The 20,514-nt window shown below is 40.1% G+C and overlaps 1 protein-coding gene and 1 pseudogene across 1 annotated transcript; both read left to right on the forward strand.

Moving 5' to 3' along the window:
* Positions 1-842: 842 nt before the first annotated feature.
* Positions 843-8,575, forward strand: LOC133069450 (complement factor H-related protein 2-like). Its single transcript, XM_061161067.1, has 3 exons — positions 843-939; positions 7,763-7,945; positions 8,379-8,575. Exons 1-3 carry the CDS (start codon positions 855-857, stop codon positions 8,573-8,575), a joined length of 465 nt encoding a protein of 154 aa, XP_061017050.1. The 5' UTR covers positions 843-854.
* LOC133069448 (obg-like ATPase 1) lies at positions 4,809-6,418 on the forward strand (annotated as a pseudogene).
* Positions 8,576-20,514: the final 11,939 nt, after the last annotated feature.

Below are 20,514 nucleotides of genomic sequence, written 5' to 3' on the forward strand. Positions count from 1 at the left end.
AAATATGTTATGGAAAAGGAAATGTTTCGCAACCCACTCCGGTATCTTTGCCTGGGAAATCCCACAGACAGAGAAGCCTAGTAGCTACAGGCTGTGGGGTCACAAAGAGTCAGACTCAAGGGAGCACACATGCAAAGCACATTAAATACTTAATGCCAAGAATACACTGAAACTCTTGTACTTATTAGTGTGATCCCAAGTGAGTTCCAAAAAAACTGGTGCTTCCCTAAGCACAAGAAAATATAGAGGGTGGAGTAAGGTTCAAATACACATCAATTTTTATGAATCCCTACCCTACTCAAAGCTGGGAGAAGGTAAGTAAAGGCCATCAGAAAGTGTTAGTGACATGGACTCGGTTACTCATCTGGCTGAGAAAGAAATGGTGTTTTTGAGACGCGTTTAATTTAAAAATTAGTGTTTTATATCACTTTGGAGGCCAGTCTAGTACTCTCCTTAAAAAGAAACAAACTCATACAAGTACATTTGTTGTTGTTCAGTCACTCAGTTGTGTCCGACTCTTTGTGACTCCATGGACTGCAGCACACCAGACTTCCCTGTTCTTCACCAATTCCCGGAGCTTACTCAAACTCATATCCATTGAGCTGGTGATACCATCCAACCATCTTGTCCTCTGGTGTTCCCTTCTGTCTTTCCCAACAGACAAGTACATATCAGGGAATGAATTCAAGTGTTTTGAAACGACTACCGGGAATTCAGGGATTTGGCAAAACTCTTTGAACTTTGATACTAAGTGACCTCACTTAACTAGCATCACATTGATAGATATCCCCTTAAATTCAGAGTCACACTTGATGAGCTGCTAAACGACCAAACAACACAACTGGAATATTTGCATGAACATGCCTTTGAGAATGTCTAACAAGCTGTTACTACTCAATGTCATCCTCACCCTGTGGGTTTGCTGTGCTCATGGGCAAGGTAAGTTGAAACAGATCTGAACACTCAGCTTCCCTCTTAAGTGTAACTTCATGTTTTATCTACTTTCATGTGTCTTTATATTTTAATAGGTGACTTGTCGAAATTGTCTGTATTGTGTCATCATGATGGAGAGTCAACTTATAGGGAAATTACCTCATACTCTAAGGAAAAAGAAAATAACTTATGTCTTCTCTCTCCTCTTTTCCCCTATATAATGTCAATATTAGAAACACTTCCAAAGAACATAAACATTCTGTATTTCTCCAGGACCTTTACACCCTATTAGTTATAGACTGTCCCAGATCTCTATCACTACTACAAGTGGGATAATTAAGCTAAGAATAATAATAAATTCATCAATGGGATTATTAACATACATAGAACTATTCATTAATGTAGGATAACTATTTTTTTTTAAGGAAGAATGTGTGATTTTCCAGAAATAAAACATGGAAGCATATATAATGAAAATAAATATAAAAAAATCTTCCCAGCTGATGTAGGGAAATATTTCTACTACACCTGTGATCACAGCTTTGTGACTCCTTCACAATCACTCTGGACTCGAATAAACTGTACAGAGGGAGGATGGTCCCCAGCACCAAAGTGCCTCAGTGAGTAAGCACCCTCCTCATCACCGGGATGAATTATCAGTGTGCCCAGTGGGTGGAGAGGCTGTGCCTGAAGGAATCGCAGGGTCTGCACAGTCGTAGCAATGGAGACCAGAGGAGCCAGCAAAGACGACCTATGACAGTCATTGCGAAAAGATGTCTGTGGAAAGTAACTTTACAAATGAAAAATGTTTTCATTACACAAGTTGGAATTAATGACATGGCATACTAATTTTTTACATGCATGGCCTAATTTTTAAGAAGCAAATTTTTTGTACTTGATTTCTCTTTGGAACTTTGCAAAATGTCATACTCTTTCATTGCAAGATGAGTACCAGTCATCTTTTGCCTTTTAGGACAGTGCTTTTTCCCTTGGGTGGAAAATGGTCAATCTACATCTTCAGGACAAACACACCAGGAAGGTGACATTGTTCACATTGTCTGTGATGCTGGCTACAGTCTCCCAAATGGTCAGAGCAACATCACATGTGGAGAAAGAGGCTGGTCCTCCCCTCCTGAATGCCGTCGTGTCTGTGAGTAACAACACACTGTATTCTTGGGTCTGGTATTCATTTATATTTTATAGAGAAATAACAATATTAAGTACAGGTGATATTGCTATTGCTACTATCATCACCTTTTCAGTTCAAGGTTCCAACTCTGCCTAAGTAGAGCTGTAAATACCTGGGTCATCACTAAAAAATCATTTTATCTACTTCCATAAATTAAATGTAGGTAATAATAGCAAACACTAGCCAAGAACACAGTGAAAAACTATAATTCTCACATTATATAGTTTCTTCAGTGAATGATTTTCATCAGAATCAATAAATCTTGGTAATACATATTGTGCTGCTTTTGAATATACAGCATTTTAATGTAAATCCTAATAGCTTCACATAATATAACAATGCATCAAAAGAAGCAGGTCAAAATATGGTTCTCTCATGGAACTTTAAAAGGCAGCCAGTTGACTCTGACAAGGTCCTTTGGCAAGTAAGTGAATGATACATAGGGAGGAAACAAAGGAAAAGAAAACTAGCCTTTTTCAATGTCAAAACCAAATTTGTCAAATTGAATATTTCAGTTACCACACGTGGCTTTTACTTCAACTTAGGATAAGCCTATTTATAATTCTGTTGAAATAGGCCATTCCAGTTGTTTAATGATCTTTCCTATTACGATGATGCATGTTTTCCATACCACCAAGCAATTCCCTGAAACTGTCTACCTGGAAATACTGTCAGTTCCCACAGGTAAGAGCTCAGGCCCCCAAGACTTCTTCCTCCCACCCCCCACTTCACAAGTCAGTCACAAGTCTAGGTTGTCATCTATGCTTTTGTCTACTAGCTATGTATTAGAGGTTCCCAGGACCTCTTCTTCAGGTTCAATTAATTTGCTAGAGTGGTTCACAGAACTGAAAGAAGCATTTTATTTCCCAGGTTCCCAGCTTAAAGAATATAAAGAACATAACTGAGGAACACTCAGATGGAAGAGATGCACAGGGTGAGGTGTGTGGAAGGCGTGGAAATTCCAGGCCTTCATAATAGCCCCTCTTCCAGCACCCACATGCTCACCAAACAGGAATCTATCAGAATCCCATCCTTTTTTTCTTATGGAGGTTCTATGATGGGGCAAACTGATTAACCCATCAGCAGTTGATGCGATCTGCAGCCTCTCTTCCCTCCCTGGAGGCCAGGGTTGTGGGATTGAAACTTTCAATCTTCTCATCACAGGTTGGCTCCCCTGGCAACCAACTCAGGTGTTTTCCATTGTGTATATACAATGGAATACTACACAGCCACAAAAAGGAATGAAATAGTGCCATCTATAACAACATGGATAGACCCAGAGAATATTATCCTCAGTGATGTGCACTCAAAACAGAAAGACGAATATTCTATGATATCATTTATACATGGAATCTAAAAAATAATACAACTGATTGTATATGCAAAACAGAAACAGACTCACAGATATAGAAAAAAAAAATCATAGTTACCAAAAGACGGAAGGAAATAGGGGGGGCAAGTTAGAGGTATGGGATTAAGGGTACAAACTACCATGTATTATATAGAACAGATATGCCACAAGGGTATATGGTATAGCAGAGGGAATTACAGTCTCTGTCTTAAACTATAAGGGAGTATAATCTATAAAAGTACTGCATCACTATGCTATACACCTGAGACTAACACAGTATTGGAAACCAATTGTACCTCAGTTTAAAAAAACCCAATTATCCTCTTTGTTCGTAAGGATTCAACTGGAAATCTCATACATTGCTGGTGGGAATGTAAGATGGTACAATCACCCCGAATATCAGTATGGCAGTTTCCTATAGATTTAATCATGCATGTATCAGACAGCCCAGCAATTTCACTTTTAACTGTACATCGGGAAATAGTGAATAATGTTTACTCAATGACTTGAGTTCAGATGTTCATAAATAGCTCAATTATAACTGCCACAAATGGGAAACACTTCAAAAGACAGTCAACAGAGGATAAAATGGATAAACATACTTATGTTTATATAAAGCTACCCTGCTCCACAGTGAAAAGGAGTGAGCTAATGATGCAACACACCACAGAGCAGACGGGGCCTGACATTTGATGCCATAAAGCAGCCAGATGTAAGAGAACGCACGCTGTGTGAATCCATAAACAAAGTTGTAGGGAGGCAGCACTGCTCCACAGGGACGGAAAACACGGGCTTCCAAGCGGAGGAGAGTTGTGGGGCAGGGGTGGGTAGAAATGGAATGGCGGAATAGTAAGGGGAGAAGCAAACTGCCTCTAGTTGACTGGGTTTGTGACAATTACACATTGTCACATCATTGGCTGACATGTGGATTTTATTGTATGTCACTCAAATCTGAATAGAGGTGATTTTAACAATTTTAAAAGATCACCTTTATTGGGTGATTATGGGAAATGAATCTAAAAAAGAGTTGATATATGTATAAGAGATTCATTTTGTTTTCCACCTGAAATTAACACAACATTGCAAATCAACTATACTGCAATAAAAAGAAAATTTCCAGGAAGCAATACACGGATATGTATTACTGAACACCTGAAACTAGAACAGCATTTTTACTCAACTATGCTCTGATATAGAATAAATTTTTTTAAAAATGAGCATTTTGGCCGCCGCCGACGAGCGTGCCGCTCGGCGGAGGGGCCGGGCCTGCGCTCTCTCCTCCTTCCTCCCCGCCTCCCGTTGCCAGCAGGACCCATCTCGCGCGCCGCGAGCACGATGCCCCCCAAAAAGGGAGGTGATGGAATTAAACCATCCCCAATCATTGGAAGATTTGGAACCTCCTTGAAAATTGGTATTGTTGGATTACCAAATGTTGGGAAATCTACCTTCTTCAATGTACTAACCAATAGTCAAGCTTCAGCAGAAAACTTCCATTCTGCACTATTGATCCAAATGAGAGCAGAGTACCTGTGCCTGATGAAAGATTTGACTTTCTTTGCCAGTACCACAAACCAGCAAGCAAAATTCCTGCTTTTCTAAATGTAGTGGATATTGCTGGTCTTGTGAAAGGAGCTCACAATGGGCAAGGCCTAGGAAATGCCTTTTTATCCCATATTAGTGCCTGTGATGGAATCTTTCATTTAACACGTGCTTTTGATGATGATGATATCACACATGTTGAAGGAAGTGTAGATCCTGTTCTAGATATAGAAATAATACATGAAGAGCTTCAGCTTAAAGATGAGGAAATGATTGGGCCCACCATAGATAAACTAGAGAAAGTGGCTGTGAGAGGAGGAGATAAAAAACTAAAACCTGAATATGACATAATGTGCAAAGTCAAATCCTGGGTTATAGATCAAAAGAAACCTGTTCGATTCTATCATGATTGGAATGACAAAAAGATTGAAGTACTGAATAAACACTTATTTCTGACTTCAAAACCAATGGTCTACTTGGTTAATCTTTCCAAAAAAGACTACATTAGAAAGAAAAACAAATGGTTGATAAAAATTAAAGAGTGGGTGGACAAGTATGACCCAGGTGCCTTGGTCATTCCTTTTAGTGGGGCCTTGGAACTCAGGTTGCAAGAATTGAGTGCTGAGGAGAGACAGAAGTATTTGGAAGCGAACATGACACAAAGCGCTTTGCCAAAGATCATTAAGGCTGGGTTTGCAGCACTCCAACTAGAATACTTTTTCACTGCAGGCCCAGATGAAGTGCGTGCATGGACCATCAGGAAAGGGATGAAGGCTCCTCAAGCTGCAGGAAAGATTCACACAGATTTTGAAAAAGGATTCATTATGGCTGAAGTAATGAAATACGAAGATTTTAAAGAGGAAGGTTCTGAAAATGCAGTCAAGGCTGCTGGAAAGTACAGACAACAAGGCAGAAATTATGTTGTTGAAGATGGAGATATTATCTTCTTCAAATTTAATACACCTCAGCAACCGAAGGAGAAATAAATTTTAATTATTGCTCAGATAAATGTACAACTTCCAAACGGCATATACTTTTTTTTTTTTAATTAAAATTTCTGAAAACTGAAAGGGCCGGTAAAGTTGGGGTGATGGGAATCTTCCACAAACAATTATTTTTATTCGTTTTAAAATTAAAATACTGTGTACCTCCAATGAGCTGCAAGTTCACTAAACGTGAACAGCTTTGCTTTTCCCGTGATTAAGACCCTACTCCAAATTGTAGAAGCTTTTCAGGAACCATATTACTCTCATGATACTTCATTAATCTCCATCATGTATGCCAAGCCTGACACATTTGACAGTGAGGACAATGTGGCTTGCTCCTTTTGAATCTACAGATAATGCATGTTTTACAGTACTCCAGATGTTTACACTCAATAAAACATTTGACAAAACCAAAAAAAAAAAAAAATGAGCATTTGCAAACCAAACATATAGGTGTCCAAAAAATTGTAATGTGATTGAATTATTAATTGAAGAAAGGAAGCAGAAGCAATCTGCTAAGCAGAGATTAATAAAATAGAGAATATACAAAATTATTAGAAACAAGAAATTCCAAACAGAAAGAAGAGAACAATTATGAAATACAAACAAAAATAGCACAGAGGTGAGAGTGATGTCAGCAAGATAAAGGATAAGATGCTCCTCCTGGTATTCCACTTTCAATAATAAAAATTTAGCATCTATCCACAAAAGTACCTTTACGGCAGATGCAAGATCCAGGTTCCAGGAGACCATGAAACCCCCAGGGTGCAGTCCAAACACAAGGACAGGCATCTTGTTCCCTTCCAGTGTGGGTGAAAAGTCTAGACTCATCAACTGGCCCCTGCTGATCAAAGTGAAGAGAAGGTTGGTCTTAGGTTTACTCTGTGGTGTTTTTCTAGACTAAGTCCTGTGAAAAAAAAATGTTTCTGTCTTGCTAGGTTGATCCTTTCCTGGGCCTGTGCCTAAAGAAAGCAGAACCTTCTTGTGACCTTTTTGTTTGTTAATTTTGCCTGAATGTGAGATCATTTCTGGGTTGCAATCTCAGTGCCCGGTCCTGATACATACAAAGCAAAGTGAAAGCTCCACCAACCAGTGCAGCCTAACTCCTTCAATCCCAAGGTCTCAAAACAATCTACTTTTTTTTTTCATTTATTTTTATTAGTTGGAGGCTAATTACTTATTTTCTACACTCTTCACAACCTCTTATGTTGGTTTTTATAATTCTGTTCAGTATTTTTAGTTAACAGAGGGAATATGTAGCAGAAGAAATAAGCAGAAATGTTCCCGTCTCATTTTGTCCAGACAGAAAGCCTGAAATTCCCTTCACATTATACACATTTGTAATTCCTTGAATTTTATTTAGGAAGTTGATGTTTCTCTTGGAAAAAAAATGAAAATCAATTTTAAAAGTTACTAAAGATTCAATAGCCATTGCAGTATGCTTAATACATAAGACCAAGAAACTTCCTTTGTTTATGGTAGCAATCCATCTTTCTAGCATACATTCATTAAGGAAAACATTTTTAAGTACCAGAATATCACAAAGCAGACATGTTTGTTAATGTCTAATGTATGCTTTCACATGGGGTGAAAAGAAGGCCTTAAAATTTGACTTTCAGTTTAAGTGATTAAAATTCCTTAAATGAATCATTTCTGTCATCAGAAATCATAAATCTTGATGTCACATATCGTGGTATATTTTTATTTGTTTTATTTAACCTCTGTTTTTCTTTGATCTCTCAACAAGTCGAATTATGTTTTTAGACTCTCAAGGAAGATGTGGGCCTCCTCCGCCAGTAGACAACGGAGACACTACCTCATTCCCATTACCACAGTATCCTCCGGGATCGGCTGTTGAGTACCAGTGCCAGGCCTACTATGTACTTCAGGGAGACAGATACATAGTGTGTCGGAATGGAGAGTGGTCAGAACCACCAAAGTGCTTAGGTAATATTTCCATCTTCTCACGGGTCCTGGGAAAATCAGTGTAATTGGTATAATATTGTGCTGTTTAGAATAGAAATTTTATGGATTAACAACAATTCCACTGAATGTGTGACTAAAAGATAATAATATATGAGAAAATAAAGTCTGAAAAATTATTGTTCAAGGAATCATAGCAATGAAAGATTATTTAATATAAACTCAATGTGATATTGACTTCTTGAATCCTTGATTATAACCCTTAATAAATTAAATGTAGTACCTCACTTTTATATCATTAATTGGAATCTACATAATGGATTTTCAGTGAATTGGCTTGGAAAAGATTTTGAGAATGAAATCCTGGACCAGTGTAGAAGATTCTACTTGAAAGTCTAAAATCCTGAAGGAAATATTTGTATACTACTTAATGTTCTATGTTTCTTTTTAACTTCAGATCCATGTGTAATTTCAGAAGAAATGATGAAACAACACAACATACAGTTAAAATGGAGAGATGATAAAAAAATTTATACTAGAACAGATGACACTATTGAATTTACGTGTAAACGTGGATATCGCCCAAAGACACCAAATCATACATTTCGAACAACCTGTCAGAAAGGAAAATTGGTGTATCCTCATTGTGAATGAAACATTGGTGAAAATGCAGTCACAAAACTGAACTTTTCATTATTAATCCAATTCTCATTTTATCAAGTAAATCAGAATTTGTGTTAAATATTATGTGGATGGTGCAATTATAATCCAGGTGACCAACTAATCACTTCTTAAAAGCACTTCATTAACACTTGGAAAATCAAAATGCTACATGTCCTATTTATAAAACATAAAGAAGAAAGAAGAAATTTGGGAAGAAATTAGATGTAACAACTTCAATGCCTCCTTCCATCCATCATTCTAACTTTCTAAAATATTCTCCATAACTTCTGAAGTTTTCTGAGACTTTATTTCATAAAAAATGCTTATCTCCATCCTCAAAATATCATTTCACAAACACGTAAAAACCTGTGTGTCATACCTACATTAGTCATTAGATCTAGTTTATTAGATTGGTAATTAGATTTCATTTCTTTTTATGACTGTGTAATATTCCACTGTGTTTTTGTACCACATCTTCTTTATCCATTTATCCATTGATACACATCTAGGTTGCTTCCATGTCTGGCCTATTGTAAATAGTGCTGCAATGAACATTGGAGTACATGTGTCATTTTAAGTTATAAATTTTTAAATCCCTGGTTTTCTCAGGGATATCCCAGCAGTGGAATTGCTGGGTCATATGGTAGTTCTATTTTTACCTTTTAAATGACCCTCCATAGTGTTCTCCACAAGGATGTGTCAATTTACATTCCTAACAATAGAGCAAGAGGGTTCCCTTTTCTCCACACCCTCTCCAGCATTTATTGTCTGTAGCTTTTTTCATGATGGCCACTCTGATTGGTGTGAAGTGATACGTCATGGCAGTTTTGATTTGCATTTCTCTAATAATTAGTGATGTTTAGCATCTTTTCATGTGCCTCTTTCATGTATGTCTTCTTTGAAGAAAGGTCTGTTTAGATCTTCTGCCCATTTTTTGATTGGGTTGTTTGTTGTTTTTATATTGAGTTGCATGAACTATTTGTATATTTTGGAGATGAATCCTTTGTCAGTTGCTTGAGTCTGTCATGCAGAGTGAAGTAAGTCAGAAAGAGAAAAAACATCATATACTAATGCATATAGGTGGAATCTAGGAAAAATGGTACAGATGAACCTCCTTGCAGGGCAGGAATAGAGACACAGTTGTGAACAAACCTGTGTACACAGTCGGGGAAGGGGAAGGTAGACTAAATCGGGAGGTGAGGATTGACATATATACACTACCATGGGTAAAACAGGGAGCTAGTGGGAACCTGCTGAATAGCATGGGAAGCTCCAGCCAGCGCTCTGGGACAGTCGAGATGGGTGGGATGAAGTGGGCTGGGGGGAGGGAGGGGACATGTGTAAACATACGGCAGTTTCACTTTGTTGTACAGCAGAAATCAACACAACACTGTAAAGCAATTGTATTCCAATTAAAAAATCAGTTGCTTAGATTTCAAATTTCTACAAAAACATGAACACTGAAAGATGAAAATAAAGATATAAATAAAGTGAAAATATTTTAAGGTAATACTTTGTTACTCTTTTGTTTAAATATCTATCACTATACATTGTTATAAAAACTTTTTTCTTGTGATAAGAAATTTTAAGATCTACTATCTAAGCAACTTTAAAATATATTATTTTAACACATTATTAGCTGTGGTTACCTGCTGTATGTTACATCCCAATGACTTTTTTTCCCCACAACTGAAAGTTTTTACTTTTTCTTCACCCATTTTGCCCAACTCCCTATTCTACCTCCAGACTCTGACAACCACTAATCAATCCTTGGTATCCTTAAGCTCAGTTTTTGGTTGGTTTATTTATTTGTTTTTATGGTTTTGTTTTTGGTTCTACATGTAAGTAAGATCATATGTTCTTTGTCTTTCTCTGACATTTCATTTAGCATAATGCCCTCAAGGTCCATCCATGTTTTCACAAATGGCAAAATTTCATTCTTTTTAAGGCTGGATAATATTTCTCTGAATACATATACCACATTCTCTTTATCCATTCTGCCATCTATGAATACTTAGGTTGCTTCCATATCTTTGCTACTGTAAATAATGTAGTGAACACTGGGGCGCATGTATCTTTTTGAATTAGTATTTTCATTTTCTTTGTATAAGCACTCAGAAATGGAATTGCTGGATCATATAGTAGTTCCATTTTTAATTATTTGAGGAACTTCCATACTGTTTATCATAGTGGCTGAACCAGTTTGTGTGTGTGCTAAGTTGTTTCAGTCATTTTGGACTCTTTGCAACCCCATGGACTGTAACCTGCCAGGCTCCTCTGTCCATGGGATTTTCCAGGTAAGAATACTGGAGTGGGTTGCCACACCTTCCTCCAGGGGATTTTCCTGACCCAGGGATCAAACCTGCATTTCCTGCACTGACAGGCGGGTTCTTTATCACTAGCGCCACCTGGGAAGTCCAACCAGTGAACCAGTTTACATTCTACCAAAAGGGCTTGAGGTTTCTCTTTTCATACCCCTGCTGCTAAGTCACTTCAGTTGTGTCCAACTCTGTGCGACCCCATAGACGGCAGCCCACCAAGCTTCCCTGTCCCTGGGATTCTCCTGGCAAGAACACTGGAGTGGGTTGCCATTTCCTTCCCCAATGCATGCATGCATGCTAAGTCGCTTCAGTCGTGTCTGACTCTGTGCGACCCCATGGACAGCAACCCACAGGCTCCTCTGTCCACGGGATTCTCCAGGCAAGAATACTGGAGTCAGTTGCCATTTCCTTCTCCATCATACCCCTGCTGGCACTTGTTAACTTTGTCTTTTTAACAACAGCCTTTCTGGCAGGTGTAAGGTGACATCTCACTGTGGTTTTGATCTCTTCATCTGGCTTGTGATTTGTAGTCTTTAAATGTCCTTTGTAACAAGCTGATAATCCAGTGAGTGAGCCATTTTAGTAAATTAATCAAACCCACGAAGCAGAAAATGGGAACCTCTGATTTATAGCCAGTTAGTCAGAAGTACATGTGACAACCTGGACCCTGACTGGCATCCTGAGTTGGAGGAGGTTGTGGGAACCTCCAGTTTGTAGCAGTTGGTCATAAGCACCGGTAACAAACTGGGTTATAACTAGTGTCTGAAGTATAGGGTGATCTTATGGGACTGAGCCTGTGGAATCTGATTTTATCTCCGGATAGTGTCACAATTAAATTGATTTCTTGGACACCCTGCTGGCATGTGGGAACTGCTTACTGGTGTTAGAAAGGCTTCACACAGGCACACAATCACAGTGGAATGGGGTCCAGGAACTCCTTTAGTGGGTATCCTTGTCCTTCCTGATGATAGACAAAAAACTTTCAGCTTTTCATCATTAAATATTATATTAGTTGTGCCATGTATGGCCGTTCCCTGTATACCCACTTTATTGATAGCATTAACATAAATGGATGTGGAATTTTGTTAAATGCTTTTTCTGCAACTATTGCAATGATCTTATGATTTTTATAGTTCATTGTGTTAATGTGTTATATCACAGTGGTTAGTGAATGTTGAACCATTTCTACATCCCTGGAATAAAAGCTACCTGATCACAGCCTATGATCCTTTAATGTGTTAATGAATTCAGTTTGCTAATATTTTACTGAAAATTGTTGTATTTATATTCACCATGGATATTGGCCTGCAATTTTCTTTTCTTGTGGTGTCATTATCTGGTCTTAGTATCAGAGTACTGTTGGACTCTTAAAATGAGTTTGGAAGAGTTTCCTTCTGTGAAATTGTGATTTATAAAAATGTATGTATAATTTGACATTCAGATGACCAAACTATATTTCTCATACATTTAGTCTCCCTACAAGGTTCGTGCTTCACAGTTCCAAACACTAGCATAACATAAACGGATGTGGAATTTTGTTAAATGCTTTTTCTGCATCTACTGCAATGATCATATGATTTTTACTAAGTGCTAAGAGTGATAACTGTGTATATTGCTATGTTAACAAGGTGACTTTGGGAAAGCCCCTAAAACTGGGGCTGGCTGCCAGTTTTGGCTGGCAGAGCCAACGTTATGATCAGAGGATCAGAACACTCAGTCTTATCTCCTAACCTCCAGGTAAGACTGCACTGACTAAGGTTATTAAGTAGTAAATGGCAACCCACTCCAGTACTCTTGCCTGGAAAATCCCATGGAAAGAGAAGCCCGGTGGGCCACAGTTCATGGGGTTGCAAAAGAGCTGGACACAGCTGAGTGACTGAGCACATTAAGAAGTAGGAAAGCTGTGGGGCCTGATTTATTTTACATATAGCAGGTTTGCAGAAGCAAAAATAGAAAAAGCAAGACTGTTTTATAATTGTCCTAATAGTTCAGAATGCCAGGCACAAATAAAATTCATTAAAAATTTCTTTAGTCTGTAGGCAACTATTTATGATTGAAAAAAAAAAAAAAAAAAACCTCAACAACGTGGTTATAGAGGGAACATTTACCAACATAATAAGGGCATCCAAATTGGAAAAGATGAAGTAAAACTATCACTATTTGCAGTGCTGTGTGGGACACCTAATTCTCCACTGCTGTGTAACAAATTAGATCAATTGTAGCCACTTAGAACAACAGACATTTATTACCTGACAGGTCCCGTAGGTCAGGAGTCTAGGGGCTGAGCTTCTGGCTCTGGCTCAAGATCTCCCCTGGGGCTGAGGTCAAAGTTTATGGCAGTGAGGTGTCCAGGGACTGTCCTGGAGCAGACTTCACCTCCAAGCTCACTTCTGGGCCCAAATTCTCCCCACATGGCCTCTCTCCACAGGGCTATCTGGTGATGGGTAGTTGACTACTCCCAAGGAAAAAATAAGAAGAAAGAGTGAGAACACAGGCAGGATTTAAGCTGTAGGCTTTTATAACCTAATCTAGGAAGTGATACCATGTCACTTCTGCCATTGTGAATCCCTAAGTCCACACCACCCAAAGACACAAATTGTCTTCCCTCTTGAATGAAAAGAGGAATGGCTAAGACTTTTTAGACACATTTTGAAAACCACCACGATTCTTTGGTTCTAGAGGAAGCATTCTATTGTTCATGAGGAGGTACAGCCTCCAGACTCAGCAAATACATCTACTCCAGAGAGGACAATACCACCTCGTCCATCATAGAAAGGGTTTAAAGTAAACCACAGGCCACAAGTAGCTGGTTGGTTCCTATCATGTTAAAAAGAGTTGAAACAAACATTTCAGTGACTTGAGTTTAAGAGGGATTATATTTGCAATGTTAATGTGATGAATAACATTGCATTATGAAATAATAAACATAAATTTAGTGTATTAGAAAGTTATCATTGTTCACATTAACATTTTGCTTATAAATTATAGAGTAGTGTTCTCATCAAGAATCAATCTTAAGGGATTCAAAAATACCTTTATAAACATTTTTGAGTAAGTATTGTCCAGGTGGCACTAGTGGTAAAGAATCCACCTGCCAAAGCAGGTGACACAGGTTAGATCCCTGGGTTGGGAAGATTCCCTGGAGAAGGAAGTGGCAACCCACTCCAGTATTCTCACCTAGAGAATCCCATGGACAGAGGAGCCTGGCAGGCTGTGGTCCATGGGGTCACAAAGAGTCGGACAAGACTGAAACAACTTAGCATGGAGTCTTCTCATTGTGAATCAGTCCTAAAGGATTCAAAAACATCTATATAAAAATTTTGGGGTAAGTGTTGTTAAGTTAACAGGTTTCAACATCAGGTCAAATTGGGTGTCAGTAAATACAATTTCCTATCTCACTTTCCTCATTTTGGTTTTCCATTCAGGGAGTTTTCTTTTCATGTATTCTGTGTAGCTGTAGCACATCCACAGGTTATTTTTTAAGTCTCCTCCTGTCTTTAGAGGCAGCGCGGGGCAGCGGGGACAGCAAGAGGAGCCGAACCGCCGGTCCCCGTCCTGGCCTCGCCACTCCCAGCTGGCTGGACGCCCGGCCTCGCTCTTCTGTGAGTCACGAATAACGGTCCCTTCCTCCAGGGTGGAAGGGAAGCTGGAGATAAACATGTGCAGGGCTTAACACAACCCCTGGCAAAGAGTAACATGTAAGCTACAATCATTACTATCAGATATCTACAATTAAAATAAAAACCAAGAAGTTATCTGTCGAGGGCCAATGTCTGTCAAGACCACCACTTATGCGTTACTGGGAATCTCGGGTTTTGCTTGTTTAACTGGTTTTGCTCCCAGAATCCCGAAGTAAGAACCAGCAGGTAAATTACTGAGCCGCTGCACTGACACCAGCACGTTCACACTAACTGTACATTTAATTTTCCTCGTTTTCTCCCTTTTGGACCCAGGAAGTGGCGGAGGGATCTCGGGCGAGTGTGTTGAAGGAGGGGAATGACCGTGTTGCATTTATGGTGGAAGTGCTGTGACTCTCTTCCCTTCAACCAACCTGTTCTCAAAACCGAAAGGCGAATTCCGAGCCTGAGCCCCAGTCCTCAGAGGCCGCCGAGACCCCGATGCCCTCGCTGCCTCCTCAGAGAGAGCAACGCGCCAAGTTTAAATAACGTGCCGTCCCCTCATTGGCTGGCGCTGCTGCTCGTTGATTGGCTCCGCGCGAAGGTGGGCGGTACCGGGCGCGCCCCATAGTGGGGGCGGGAATTTTTAACTGGGCGATGCCCCTGCGCCATTAGCTCCTCCTAGCAGTTTGAGAGTCTCTACGCCAGGCTATCTTCCTGGGACTCGGCGATCCGAGAGAAGAGGCGGATTCTTTCTCGATCCCCACAGTTGCTCGAGGGGACGCGGTGCGCGTTCCTTCGGAGGCCGCTTGGAGCATCCGGGCAGACCCGGAGCCCTCGGTGGCGACCTGGCACCCGGGGCGCTGCTGTTGGGAGCGAAGCCCGCCAGGGCCGAGGCCGCGGGCGGGGCAGAGAGGTCCCAGGGCGGAGAAGAAGGCGGCATCCGCGCCCGTCCTGTCCCTCAGCCACTTCTAGGAGCACTTTGAGCATCTTTTTTGCAGATGTGCTCTTCTTCTGGGTTAGTCAATTAAACTTTCAGCTCCTTGGTGGCTTAGACAGTAAAGAAATGAAGTGAAAGTCGCTCAGTCGTGACCGACTCTGCGACCCCATGGACTCTACAGTCTATGGAATTCTCCAGGCCAGAATACTGGAATAGGTGGCCTTTCCCTACTCCAGGGGATCTTCCCAACCTAGGGATTGAACCCAGGTCTCCCACATTGCAGGCAGATTCTTTACCAGCTGAGCCACCAGGGAAGCCCAAGAATGCTGGAGTGGGTAGCCTATCCCTTCTCCAGGGGGTCTCCTGCATTGCAGGACGATTCTTTACCAACTGAGCTCTCAGGGAAGCTCCAGACAGTAAAGAATCTGCCTGCAATGCTAGAGACAGGAGTTCCATCCTTGGCAGGGAGGTGGGAGGGAGCAATCGCTGGAGGTGGGAAAGATCTGCTGGGGAAGTGAATGGCAGCCGGCTCCAGCTCTTGCCTGAAGAATCCCATGGACAGAAGAGCCTGGCTGGGTACAGTCCATGAGGTCACAGAGTTGGGACACGACCGAGTGACTAGCACTTTTACTTAAGGAAGAAAAGAATAGTACTACATTTTGTCATGCCTTAAAAAAGAAAATAGACAAACTAAAAATTAAACAGTTTTGCAGCCCCAAACATACACCTAAGTAATGTTTATAATTCAAATCTGCTAAATTACATGTCCCCAATCTTTTGAATTAGGCTTCCCTAGTGGCTTAGAGGTTAAAGTGTCTGCCTGCAATGCGGGAGACCTGGGTTCTATCCCTGGAAGATCCCCTGGAGAAGGAAATGGCAACCCACTCCAGTATTCTTGCCTGGAGAATCCCATGGACAGAGGAGCCTGGTAGACTACAGTCCATTGGGTCACAAAGAGTCGGACACGACTGAGCTGCTTCACTCACTCACTCAATCTTTTGAAAGGTTTTCATTTTAATGAGAAAGTCATAACTGAAACTTCCTTTGACTCCATAGATAATGGCCAAATTAAAGAGAACAGTAAACTTATTCTTACCCCAAACTATTCTTCAGCTTTGAACATCATACAAAGTCAAGGACATTTTCTAAGTCCAGATTTTTTTTTAATGAATAATAGCTGTGCAGCTAATAATGAATCAGAATTAGTGGAGTGTCTTTCACCAGATATATTTGTAAAAAATTATTCAAAGACTACATTTGGAATCAAAACGTGTGCATGAGATTCACTGGACAATTTTATGTCCAGATTCTTTCATAAATGATAATTACAGACTAAATTAGGATCTAGAATCAGAGTAAATTAATCCAGTTCTATCCCCAAGTCAATGTGTAAAAGATAACATGGCATGTATATATGTATATCTCAGCAAATATGTAAATTGTCACCATCAACAAACTTCTCATCACAACCTTCTCTAGATGAGACAAAAAATGAAGTTTTACCTTGATTCCTGAATGTCAGGGTTCAAAATCTCCAAAAGCTATTTTTGAAAAACCCAAAGCTTTAGAAATGAAGTATAATTGTTACAGTTTTAAATAAACAGAACCAGAACTAAAGTTTCTGCAGTTCAGGATACCTCCAATCACAGCCGTAATAAACAACTTAAGTGCTGACTGCATGAGGTGACCTAAGATACAAGACTCTGACAGTGCCTGACACAAAATATTCAACTATTAGCCATCACTGTCATTTTTAATATTGCTGAATTCCTTTCTTCCTCTTCCAACCTCTTTTTTGTCTTATTTTCTTATCTGTGTTCTTGGTTCTAGGCACCACCTTGCAGTTCAATCAGAGGCCGGGTTCCTGGTGTGTCGTGCCTGGTGTGTGCAGGGTCAGCTCAGGGGCGCTCCCACCGGGAGGCTGTCTGCCTTCCAGATGACTCAGCTTTCCCTCCCCCTCTCCTGGGCAGCTCATATATTCCTCCTGATGTAGCGTGCTGTGATTCTTTCTACTTCTCTGTACTAGACCCAGAACGTCCTGACAGAAGAAAATAAGTGTTTTATAAAAATTCAAATTGCATTTCAAAACTTAATTTTAACAAATCATATTCTTTAAGAGCTTACGTTTTTAATTTATGAAGCGAGGGAAGCAGAGAGACCAGATAGGAGGCTGTCTCGTTAGTCTGAGCTGTGTGTGTGTGTGTGTGTGTGTGTGTGTGTGTGTGTGTGATGTGCTCAGTCTTGTCTGACTCTTTGCCACACCATGAACTGTAGCCCACCAGACTCCTCTGTCTGTGGAATTTTCCAGGCAAGCATACTGGAGTGGTTTGCCATTTCCTCCTCTAGGGGATCTTCCCGGCCCAGGGATCAAACCCGGGTCTCTTGAGTCTCCTGCATTGGCAGTCAAATTCTTTACCAGTGTGACGCCTGGGAAACCCTAGTCTGGGTTAGAGGTGACCAGGTTTGACCATGTTTGACCACAGCAGTGGAGGCTATGAGGAGTGGTTAGACTTGAGATGCAGTTTGCAGGTGTATCTCGAGTGTGTTAGTCACTCAGTTGTAACAGAATCTTTGTGGCCCCTTGGACTGTAGCCTGCCTGGCTCCTCTGTCCATGAAATTCTTCAGGAAAGAATACTGGAGTGGGTAGCCTTTCCCTTCTCCATGGGACTTCCCGACCCAGGGATTGAACCTAGGTCTCCTGCATTGGCAGGTGGATTCTTTACCACTGAGCCACCAGGGAAGCCCAGAAGAAAGATTACACTATATTAAAGAAAGACTATAATGTATTATTTCCAATCTACTTCTATGTTGGGTGAGTTTATTACTGGTGAAGTTAGGTAAATTTCAAATTCACTCTCTTGTTACTTGTAATTAACCCAAAATTTCAGTAGATGCCATGATAACAATAGAGTGACATTCTTAATTTAGTTTTAAATATATGCATACATAATGTTACAACCTATGATTTTTGCAAATAAAACCCATACTTTTACATTCTTGGAAATTTCTATCTATGCATCCTGAATCGAGGTCAAGTGGGCCTTAGGAAGCATCACTATGAACAAAGCTAGTGGGGTTGATGGAATTCCAGCTGACTTATTTCAAATCCTAAAACATGATGTTGTTTAAGTGCTGCCCTCAATACGCCAGCAAATTTGGAAAACTCAGCAGAGGCCACAGGACTGGAAAAGATCAGTTTTCATCCCAACCCCAAAGAAAGGCAATGTCAAAGAATGCTCAAACTACTGCACAGTTGCAGTCATCTCAAGCACTAGCAAAGTAATGCTCAAAATTCCCCAAGCCAGGCTTCAACAGTATATGAACCATGAAATTCCAGATGTTCAAGCTGGATTTAGAAAAGGTAGAGGAACCAGAGATCAAATTGCCAACATCCACTGGATCGTTGAAAAAGCAAGAGAGTTCCAGAAAAACATCTACTTCTGCTTTATTGACTACACTAAAGCGTTTGGCTGTGTGGATCACAACGAACTGTGGAAAATTCTTCAAGAGATGGGAATACCAGACCACCTCATCTGCCTCTTGAGAAATCTGTATGCAGTTCAAGAAGCGACAGTTAGAACTGAATGTGGAACAACAGACTGGTTCAAAATTGGAAAAGGAGTACGTCAAGGCTGTATATTGTCACCCTACTTATTTTACTTATATGTAGAGTATATCGTGTGAAATGCTGGACTAAATGAAGCACAAGCTGGAATCAAGACCGCTGGGAAGAATATCAATAATCTCAGGTATGCAGATGACACCACCCTTACTGCAGAAAGTGAATAGGAACTAAAGAGCCTCTCGATGAGAGTCAAAGAGGAGAGTGAAAAAGTTGGCCTAAAGCTCAACATTCAGAAAACTAAGATCATGGCATTTGTTCCCATCACTTCATGGCAAATAGATGGGGAAACAATGAAAACAGTGAGACTTTATTTTGGGGGGCTCCAAAATCACTGCAGATAGTGACTACAGCCATGGAATTAAAAGACACTTACACCTTGGAAGAAAAGCTATGACCAACCTAGACAGCATATTAAAAAGCAGGGCTATTACTTTGCCAACAAAGATCCGTCTAGTCAGAGCTATGGTTTTTCCAGTAGTCATGTTTGGATGTGAGAACTGGACCATAAAGAAAGCTGAGCACTGAACAATTGATGCTTTTGAACTGTGGTGTTGGAGAAGACTCTTGAGAGTCCCTTGGACTGAAAGGAGATTCAACCAGTCCATCCTGAAGGAAATCAGTCCTGAATACTCATTGGAAGGACTGATGCTGAAGCTGAAACTCCAGTACTTTGGCCACCTGATGGGAAGAACTGACTCATTGGAAAAGACACTGGTGCTGGGAAAGATTGAAGGCAGGAGGAGAAGGGGAAAACAGAGGATGAGATGGTTGGATGGCATCACCAACTCGATGGACATGAGTTTGAGCAAGCTCTGGGGTTTGGTGATGGACAGGGAGGCCTGGCATGCTGCAGTCCATGGGGTTGCAAAGAGTCGAACATGACTGAGCAACTGAACTGAACTGAATGTAATTTATTGTCCATACCATTTTTTTGACTTTATGCTTGAGAGGAAGAAATTGACATTGTGCATTCTGTACTGAAAATTGCTGAATTTTTCTCAGTAGGCAAGTGATTTTTTTTTGAAGTTTTTTTGTCTGTATAGCATCTAATTTTTGTTTATAGCAATGAAAGACTAAGACATTTAAAAATCTTTACTGATTAAGAAAATACTGCCTTTTGGGTTGTTTTTTGCTAGTAGCTAGACTTGCTAACAGGCTTTATTTTAATTTTTATATTGTTCACTCAGTCAAGAAAGAAAGATAATCTACCGTAGTTCTGCTTTCAACCAAGAGGGAAAACTCCTATGAAAGTACTTTACTTATGACTTCTTTATCAGAGGTAAAAATAGTGCAGATAAATATTTATTTATAATTTTTATTTGATGGTATATATATTTGTTGCTATGTGTAAAATATTTCAGCCTATGTAAAGGAAGAAGGAAATAGTCCAAAATCCTGCTTATTTCTAGAAATACTTATGGGGGTC

This window comes from Dama dama, chromosome 14 (assembly GCF_033118175.1).
Source record: "Dama dama isolate Ldn47 chromosome 14, ASM3311817v1, whole genome shotgun sequence".
Taxonomy (NCBI): domain Eukaryota; kingdom Metazoa; phylum Chordata; class Mammalia; order Artiodactyla; family Cervidae; genus Dama; species Dama dama.

Excerpts from the sequence above, each read along its gene's own strand:
- LOC133069450 (XM_061161067.1), top strand. The coding sequence starts at position 855 with ATGAACATGCCTTTGAGAATGTCTAACAAGCTGTTACTACTCAATGTC. Across the intron at positions 940-7,762 it reads TTGCTGTGCTCATGGGCAAG|ACTCTCAAGGAAGATGTGGG; the intron begins GTAAGTTGAAAC and ends TTATGTTTTTAG. Across the intron at positions 7,946-8,378 it reads AGAACCACCAAAGTGCTTAG|ATCCATGTGTAATTTCAGAA; the intron begins GTAATATTTCCA and ends TTTTAACTTCAG.